The 10,203-nt window shown below is 37.9% G+C and overlaps 1 protein-coding gene across 1 annotated transcript in view; it reads right to left on the bottom strand.

The window, feature by feature from the left end:
* FANCM (FA complementation group M) overlaps positions 1 to 10,203 on the bottom strand; it is an 80,076-nt gene that overhangs the window by 17,182 nt on the left and 52,691 nt on the right. Inside the window, 6 exon segments of the mRNA XM_017884178.1 lie at positions 526 to 632; positions 3,010 to 3,166; positions 4,804 to 4,932; positions 6,980 to 7,005; positions 7,008 to 7,040; positions 7,155 to 7,253. Coding sequence (XP_017739667.1) covers positions 526 to 632; positions 3,010 to 3,166; positions 4,804 to 4,932; positions 6,980 to 7,005; positions 7,008 to 7,040; positions 7,155 to 7,253 — 551 coding nt within the window.

Genomic DNA, 10,203 nt, shown 5'->3' with positions numbered 1-10,203 from the left:
AGAATATAACATTTTTATGAAAAAAAAAATTCATCAACCAAGGACAAAAAAGGGATCTTTTTTATTTTTTGAAATGGGGTTTCACTCTTGTCGTGCAGGCTGGATGGAGTGCAATGGTGCAATCTTGGCTCATTGCAACCTCTGCCTCCCGGGTTCAAGCTATACTCCTGCCTTAGCCTCCCAAGTAGCTGGGATTACAGGCATGTGCCACCATCCTGCCTAATTTTTGTCTTATTAGTAGAGATGGGATTTCACCATGTTGGCCAGGCTGGTCTTGAACTCCTGACCTCAGTTGATCTACCAGCACTGGCCTCCCAAAGTGCTGGGATTACAGGCGTGAGCCACCCTACCCGGCCAAAAAGGGATCTTGAGAATTCATTTAGTCAAGCTTCCTGACTTAGGGCAGAAATTATCTCAAATAGCTCTGACAGCCCAGTTTTAGAAACAAAATGGAGGCTTCATTAACAGGAACATATTTCAACATCACCATCCAGAAATTCTCCATTATATTTCTATAGTTCATACCTGTGAGAAAATGTTTATGTTTTTATGTGTCTTATGAATCATTTTGTACTTATTGTTCATCATTGGACTACGCAAAGATTTCATGTAAACAGCTCTCATTTCAGCATCTGTGTAAAGATAAGAATTTAAGATAAAGTAGCAAAATTATTTAAATGAAAACCAGTAAGTATTTAACTTCAATCTATTTCAAATTTACTTGATTCAAACCTTGTGCAAATATTTTACACAAAGACAATAAATATTAAAAGATATCTATAAACAATTATTCAAAAATATTAAGTTAGGAGTTCAGCCTTTGAAATCAGATCATCTAGTTGAATGATCATGGACAACTTAAGTTCCCTGCTTTAGCTATCTCTCTGAAAATGAGGATTGAAACAGAGACTTTTGTTTCAAAACAAAGATGTATACAAAGACCTTAAAAATGTACCAGATTTACAGAAGTTTCATAAAACATAAGAAATCTAGCCAGAAAAGAAAATATGTACTAAAACATTAAAACCCACAGCCAATAAAAGTATGTTTAATAATTTTCAGTTAAGGAAAACCTGGGAAACACCTTGGTTTTTTTTTATGCCTAGCATTTTAAAAGTTCTAATATAATGAAGGGTACTTGAGACATGACACATAAAAACAAAAGACAATGTGAATTTCGAGGTACTTAAAAAAAAAGCTTTGAAACTATACATAGTTCAAACATACTGTGTCTGCAATGGAATTTCAAATTTCTATAATCGCCATCTAAACTGCTTCATCTGCAGCCTTCCCAATAATATAACAGCAACTATGTCCTTGTTGCTCAAGCTTACTGACTCCTCCTTTTTTTCTGATCCATCGGAAAATCCTGTCAGCTTTACGTATCCAGAATTCAATCTTTCTCACTCTCCTCAGTGCTACTATCTTGGTAGAAGCCACTACCATTCCTTGGTTGGAGGACCTCAACAGTCTCCTAACTGGTCTCAGTCTACCTCTGTTCCCCATAGGTCATTCTCAACATAGAAGCTACAGAGATTCTACTAAATTATGTCAGATTATGATCTGGCTGCTATTTATCTGATCTTCCTACTACCTTCCCTTTTCCCTCATTCCAGTCAAAACACTGTTCCTTCAACAGGCCAAGCACACTACCAACTCAGGGCCTTTGCACTGGCTGTTGTCTTTGTATCAACATTCTTCCACTGGATTTATATTGTAAATCCTGCAAAAGCCACTTCTGTTAATGAACATCAAGGGCATAAAACCTTATCCTGCAAATTATATCAGCATTAAGGACAGTACTGAGAACACTGTCTTTCAACACTTTTTTCTTAAAAGTCACGAACTTTGAGAAACTGTCACTTCAAATAATATCAGAGACTGCAAAAGCAGAATAAATGATGAGATCTGTGAAAGATTAGAATACTGAAGAGATATAATCAGAATATTTCTCACTTCTTTTACAGTCAATCTAAACCATCTCCTCTAAATGTATTGTGTGTAAGACCTGTTCAAGCATTGGATGAACACACCGTTTTCTGAAAGTAAACTGCCTTTACTTGGCAAATTTAATAAATTTAGCTTTGTATTTCAGTTGGTCTTAACAATCTACATCACTAAATCTCTCTTCTTCTAGTCTCTGATGATGTCACCTTCTCAATGAAGCCTATTCCTAATTGCTTTACTTAAAATCACAGCTAGGCTGAGTGCAGTGGCTCACAGCTATTGACCCAGTACTTTGGGAGGCCAAGATTAGAAGACTGCTTGAGGCCTGAAGTTGGAGACCAACCTGAGCAACACAGTGAGATTACATCTCTACAAAAGGCCAAAAAAATTAACTGGTCATGGTGGCACATGCCTGTAGTCCGACAGGAGGCTAAAGCAGGAGAATCTCCTGAGTCTAGGAGTTCAAGGCTGCAGTGAACTATGACTGCGCCACTGCACCCTATTCTGGGCAACAGAGTAAGACTCTGTCTCTAAAAAAATAAAATTAAAAAATAATAAAATGGCAACTTGTCTGTTATTTATACCCCAACCTCAGTCACTCCAAATTTTCTCATCTTGTCCAACTTTTTTATTTTCTGTAATTTTTTATCTTACAATAAACTAAATAATTTAGTTAGCATATATATTGTCTCTTTCCCTTTGAATGTAGGCTTCATAAGAAGAATTTTTTTGTCTATTTTGTTCATTCATATATGGTTCCTAAACGCCTTACGTAGTACTAGGCATGTAGCAGGCACTAAACACGTGTGAAATGAACATTTCACACTTCAGCAACCCAGATCAATCTGAAGAGAAATATTCAAATCAGCAGAAGCCTATAAACAACCAGTTTAAAATAAAGCAAGTATTACAGAATTTGAATGAAAATGACCAAATAAATATTTTGCACATACCACATTTAATTACCTTTAAGGTCTAGTTTCATTAAAAACTGATTAAAATATTTAAATATAAGCACATACAAACACTGAAAAAAATCTGAAGGATCATTATAACATTTACCATTTATAGCCTGTGAAAGTTGAGTTTCATCATTTAAAAAGTCAAGTAATGAGGAATCTTCTTCATTTTCTGACTCATCATTTTCATCTGATGAAACATATTCTGCATCTTCTTCAGAAAGTTCTGCTTCATCATCTAAAAACTTCCTAGCTACATGCTAAGACAAATTAGAAAACATAAAGATATCATTGAGAAAATAATTTTCTTTCTTGATTGGAAATGATTCTGGAAAACTGATTTCTTATCAATGCTTTTAAGATTAATAAAATAATAAAAACAGAAAATTTCTAGGCCCAGTGTGGTGGCACACGCCTGTAATCCCAGCACTATGGGAGGCCGAAGCAGGTGGATCACCCGAGGTCAGGAGTTCGAGGCCAGCCTGACTAACATGGTGAAACCCCATCTTTACTAAATACAAAAAAAAAAATTGGCCAGGCGTAGTGGTGCATGCCTATAATCCCAGCTACTCGGGAGGCTGAGGCAGGAGAATCACTTGAACCTGGGAGGCGGAGGTGGCAGTGAGCTGAGATGGCACCACTGCACTCCAGCCTGTGGCAGTAAGAGAGAAGCTCTGTCTAAAAAAGAAAATTCCAAGAAGAAATGATAAAGTTACAAATCTATTTAAAAATTCTGATAATTCTGTCATAAGTAAAATAAAGTAAAAGTTGGCATATTTGCTTGATCTTTTTTTTTTTTTTTTTTTTTTTGAGACAGTCTCACTGCCCCGGCTGGGGTGCAGTGGCACAATCTTGGCTCACTGCAACCTCCGCCTCCTGGTTCAAGAGATTCTCCTGCCTCAGCCTCCCGAGTAGCTCAGATGACAGGCACATGCCATCATGCCCAGCTAACTTTTGTATTTTTAGTAGAGACAGGGTTTCCCCAGGTTGGCCAGGCTGGTCTCAGACTCCTGACCTCAGGTGATCCACCTGCCTCAGCCTCCCAAAGTGGTGTGATTACAGGCATCAGCCACCCTGCCCAGCCTGCTTGATGTTTCCTAATAAACATAAAATTTCTTGAGTCTTCCAGCTCTTTCAAGAAAATTACTGCACCACGAAAGAATTTAATCAGGAAGGAAAGGTACTGAGAACATTTTCCAAGCATTTGAAAATTGGATAGAAATAAGAAAAACACTATACTGATAATAAAAGCAAGTATCTTAAAACTCAAATTTCTAGGCCGGGTGCGCTCAGCCTGTAATCTCGCCACTTTGGAAGGTGAGACGGCGGATCACGGAGGTCAGGGAGATCGAGGACAATCCTGGCTAACACAGTGAAACCCCGTCTCTACTAAAAAAAATACAAAAAACTAGGGGCCAGGCGACCCGTGGCGGCGCCTGTAGGCCGTGCTAGTCCCAGCTACTCGGGAGGCTGGAGGAGGAGAATGGCCGTGAACCCGGGAGGCGGGCCCTTGCAGTGAGCGGAGATCCGGCCACTGCCACTCCAGCCTGGGCCCGAGCAGAGCGAGACTCCGGTTCAAGAAAAAAAAAAAAAAAAAAACTCAAATTTCATAATTCTATATTTTCTTCAATTTGAAACAGAAATTCTCAATACACTTGAGTTTTGGTATTCATTCAAAGTAACACAACACTGAAAGATAAAGCATCAAGACACAAAGAAAAACAAAAAAAAACTATACGTTGAATTTAATTCCAGTAAAAAAAACTAAATGGGTGTCAAAATACTTAAATTTTTTTTCTATAAAGAGAATGTATAGAGAAATCTACATTGATGTAAAACCAATTATCTTTACTGATAAAATACATACATATTTAAAGAAACGAAAAAAAAAGATTACCTTTAAGTGACTCTGTCTCTTTCGGACTCTGATGCCTCTTCTGGCATTCCTGTTACAAACCCTGAAGTCTTCTAATTGTGAACATGGTTTGGAAAAATTCTCACTCTCATCACTAGATGATAATTCTGACTATAATAATTCAACAAAATTCTTGCGTAAGAAAAAAAAAAATTTCTTCCTAGACAAGTAAAATCGCTCTCACAACTCAGAGCCATGTTATAAATACATAATAATTATGTTATAAATACTTAAGAATGTAAAAGTAAATAACCTAGGTAATATGAAATACTAAATTAGGTGATAAGTAATACTAGTATAGGTATTCATCCAGTATAGTATTACATCAAACATATTTGATGAAAACATACTTTTAGTTTTTATTTTTATTTTTTCTGCAAACACTATGGTGACTTAGCAAACTGATACTTTTAGTTTAACAGTATTTTATTCAGAAGATGTTCAAGGGCTTCACAAAGAACAAGCCTATACATTTGGCCATCAGAATCAGTCCAAATATAGGAATCCTTTGAAACCAAGAAACCAATAAAACAATAACAAGTTTTGACTATGAGGCCTATCACCATATCTCTTATAGGATAATGTAAAACCAGTCAAAAGAATGAAAAGTTTATCAAAATCAATTCAATTAACAGGAATAAATTTAGTTCAAAACAAATTGATCATCAGCATTATCAATATTTTAAATCATTTCTGATAAGTCAATCAGATATTCTAGTTAAGGTAGCAAGTTGTTTTTCTAGTGAAGTCTTATATGAGTACACAAAGTTAATACAGATTGGCTGTATTTTTAATTACATATGGTCCCCAACTTACAATGGTTCAAGTTATGATTTTTTGACCTCTCCATAGTGCAAAAGTGATATGCATGCAGTAGAAACCAAATTTCAAGTGCCTATACAAACATTCTGTTCTTCACTTTCAGTACAGTATTAATAAATTACATGAAATACTCCACATTTTATTATAAAATATACTTTGTGTTAGATGATTTTGACCAAACATAAGTGTTTTGAACACGTATAAGGTAGGCTAGGCTAAGCTATGATATTCAGTAGATTAGGTGTATTAAATGCATTTTCAACATACAATGTTTTCAATTTATGATGTGTGTATCAGGATCCAACTCTATTGTAAGTTGAGGAGCAACTGTAATTTTACACAAATTATCCTAGACCGTATTTGAGAATTAAAACATGAGTTGCTAATCTCAAAATTTAGCTATCAGCTATAACTGGTGAGTATCATTAACCTGAAGACCTGCCCATCTACTCAAACTTCAGATTCAGTCATCAATGCCTGCCAGACACTGTGACTTTACTATCCCACAGGAACTTCAAACTCAAACCTGTTCAACACTTAACTTAACATCTCTTTCTTGTTTAGCCTAAATCTGTGACACACTTGCCAAAAAGCCAAAAACCAGAGTCATCCTGGATTCCTTCCTTTCCTTCTTTCAAACTCATTCAGTAATCAAATGAAAGAATAAGCACTTCTAACACTTGACCTTGATTTTTCTCCAATTTTACTTCTTGAAACTCTTTTGTCTTTACAATCTAATAACATAGAGATGTCATTTCTCACCTTTGCGTCTTCCTTTAAGCTGTTATTCTGTAAACAATGCCTTCTCTTCTCCCTTCTTTGGCCTCATTGCCAAATACAGTTTAAGGTTTAACTAAGGTTAAACCTTAGTTCAAGAAGCTTGCCAGAACCTCCAAGATCGAGGTTAAGGACTTAACTATTCTTATCACTCAACTTTAAAAATTATACTGAAATTATGTTTACTTCTCTATCTCTCCTATTGGGTAACTTATGACAGTATTAGGATATATTCTTTAGAGTTTCTCCAGCATCTTACACAGTAGACACATAGTAGGTATTTAATGAATGCTTGCCAAATTGCTCAAGTGTACTGACAAAAATAGGATGGTTTTTAAAGAGTCTAAAATTACTTAATATTTTATTTATTGTGCTTAGGAAAGTTTACAGTGAATACATCTTTGAAAATTAGCAGAAGCTAGAAATTCCAATCACATATAATAGAAGGTCAACTTTTCTACTAAGGATTAAAATACCTATATTTATCTACACATACATTTTCGCAAAATTTTATTCCAAAGGAATTTGGATTATTAAACATTATCTGTTATTTACTTACTCTGTTTACAGGAAATCTGCGCTTTTGACAGCATGAAGTGGAGAATCAACTTCACTATTTTCTGATCCTAAAGTAAGTAAATAAAGTAAAAGGTAACAAAAGTCTCAGCAGAAGCCCAAGGTATAGAAGGAAAATAGCCTTTGATATGATTATACTATTGTGATTGCTGAATGACTCACCTCAGGAGAGTTTAAAACATTTCCTTTTGCTTTTTTAACTTTTCTTCGGAAAATCTCATCATCTTCACTTTCATTACTTGTTAATAATTGTCCATCTATAATATATTTTTTAAAATAATGAAGGGTTAATAGATTTAGGTTCACTCAATCATAACAATCTATTTTATTGGTGGCTACATTAAGAATTATTTCAGGCAATCTCAACATTTACTCACTTTCAAAAAAATATGGTCTTTGAGAACTTTGAACAAAAATCTAAATAAGAGACAAAAAAATTAAAATGCCAGGAAGTAAAATAAGAACAATGCTTTTGCTAATAAACACATATTTGAATTGAATTCAATTTGATAATTAACTGAAATGAGGCCAGAAAAACAGCAAAAAATGTATATGTCATTAGTCACTGGTTCTATTAAGTAGAATTGTTCTCTAAAATCTACTGCAGTCTTTCTGCCTTTTGTTCTTTATTCTCTTTCTACTTGAAATGAAAGTTAAAGCATAAAAATGCAAGCTACAAAACAACACATTAAAAGATTCTTTGGCCGGGCGCGGTGGCTCACGCCTGTAATCCCAGCACTTTGGGAGGCCGAGACGGGCGGATCACAAGGTCAGGAGATCGAGACCATGGGGAAACCCCGTCTCTACTAAAATACAAAAAATTAGCTGGGCGCGGTGGCAGGCGCCTGTAGTCCCAGCTACTCAGGAGGCTGAGGCAGGAGAATGGCGTGAACCCGGGAGGCGGAGCTTGCAGTGAGCCGAGATCGCGCCACTGCACTCCAGTCTGGGCGACAGAGCAAGACTCCGTCTCAAAAAAAAAAAAAAAAAAAAAAAAAGATTCTTTGTTATATATGTGTTTTCCATATGTATTTGTATGTATGAAATAAAAATTGGCAAGATACAATACAAAATGTTGTAACTAGAACTGTGTGGGCCAGACTTAGTGACTTGCTTCTAAAAAAAGGATATAATGAAAATGAAGGTGTATGACTTATGAGTTTAGGTCATAAAAGGTATTGTGGCTTCATTTTTGCTTTCTCTCTTGCATCACTTGCACTGGGAGAAGTCAGATGCTATGTTCTATGACCATTCCAGGCCAGGAGTGGTGGCTCATGCTTGTAATCCCAGCACTTTGGGAGGCCAAGGAGGCAGACCACTTGAGCCCAGGAGTTTGAGACCAGCCTGAGCAACATGATAGAACCCTGTCTCTACAAAAAATATAATAATTGGCTGGGTGTGGTGGCACGTGCCTATAGTCCCAGTGGCTGAGGGAGGACTGCTTGAGCCCAAGAGACGGAGGTGGCAGTGAGTCGTGACTGCACCACTATAATCTAGCCTGAGTGACAGAGCAAGACCCTGTCTGGGGCGGGCGGGGGGGAAACCCACTTATCAAACTGCCCTACGAGGAGGTCCACATGGCAAGAAACCAAGGTCTCCTACTAACAGCAGTATGACTGAGCCATCTTAAAAGCAGATCCTCCAAAGCTGTTCAAGCTTTCAGATAACTGCAGCCCCGGCCAATGTCTTGACTATTACCTCATGAAATATCCTAAGCCAGAACCACTCAGCTAAACCACACTTAAACTCCTGTTGTATAGAAACCTTGAGGTAACAAGGGGTTATTTTATATCAAGTTTTGCAGGTAGCTTGCTATGCGGCAATAGATAAATAATACAGATTTTGGTACGTGGAAATAGGGAGTTGCCATAACAAAAACCTAAACTGGGAAAGTCGCTTTGGAACTAGATAGCGGGTAGATGCTGAAAGAACATTGAGAGTTTTAGTGAAGGAAGACTTGAAGAGCCTCAAAGAAATTGTAGGAAAGTTAGTTGGCCACTGAGGAAATGGTGGGTGAGGGCTTAAAGAAAAGTAGGAAAAACCTTAAATCCTTTAATGTAGTACCAGAAAATTTGGCATCATTGCAGTTAGCACGAAAAGGAAAAAATGGGCCAGGTGCAGTGGCTCACACCTGTAATCCCAGCACTTTGAGAGGACGAGGCAGGCAGATCACATGATCAGGAGTCTGAGACCAGCTTGGCCAATATGGTGAAACCCCATCTCTACTAATAATACAAAAATTAGTCAGGTGTGGTGGCAGGCAACTGTAGACCCAGCTACTTGAGAGGCTGAGGCAAGAGAATTGCTTGAACCTGGGAGGCAGAGTTTGCGGTAAGCCGAGATCGTGCCATTGCACTCCAGCCTGGGCGACAGAGTGAGACTGTCTCAAAAAAAAAAAAAAAAAAAGGAAAAATGTACCTAATCTATGAGAGGTAATCTAGCTAAGACTTCCAGACAAAATGTTGCTTTTTGCTATAAGAGCAAAATGCAAAAAGAAAGACATAAGGACAAACATAATTAGAATTTGTTGATTGTGAAAACTCCCAGCCTCTCCTGATGGCAAACAATGCTAAAATTAAGAAATTTTTAGCCGGGGGCGGTGGCTCAAGCCTGTAATCCCAGCACTTTGGGAAGCCGAGGCGGGCAGATCACGAGGTCAGGAGATCGAGACCATCGTGGCTAACACGGTGAAACCCTGTCTCTACTAAAAAACACAAAAAACTAGCCAGGCGAGGTGGCAAGCACCTGTAGTCCCAGCTACTCGGGAGGCTGAGGCAGGAGAATATTGCATAAACCTGGGAGGCGGAGCTTGCAGTGAGCTGAGATCCGGCCACTGCTCTCCAGCCTGGGCGACAGAGTGAGACTCCGTTTCCAGAAAGAAAAAAAAAAAAAGAAATTTTCTAGGCAAAGAACAAACCCAAAGGACAGCCAGGAATATATCATGAAGTTGAGGGTGTAGTTTAAATCCTTTGTTAAGACCTCCTTAAAAATCAAAGATTGCCGGGCGTGGTGGCTCATGCCTGTAATCCCAGCACTTTGGGAGGCCGAGGAGGGCAGATCGCGAGGTTAGGAGGTCGAGACCATCTTGGCTAACATGGTGAAACCCCGTCTCTAATTTAAAAATACAAAAAATTAGCCAGGCACGGTGGCAGGCGCCTGTAGTCCCAGCTACTCAGGAGGCTGAGGCAGGAGAATGGCGTGAACCCGGGA

Source organism: Rhinopithecus bieti, unplaced genomic scaffold, assembly GCF_001698545.2.
Source record: "Rhinopithecus bieti isolate Rb0 unplaced genomic scaffold, ASM169854v2 scaffold_14876, whole genome shotgun sequence".
NCBI classification, from domain to species: Eukaryota; Metazoa; Chordata; class Mammalia; order Primates; family Cercopithecidae; genus Rhinopithecus; species Rhinopithecus bieti.
Note: the sequence above shows the minus strand (reverse complement) of the source record. Positions and strands in the feature narration are given on the sequence as shown.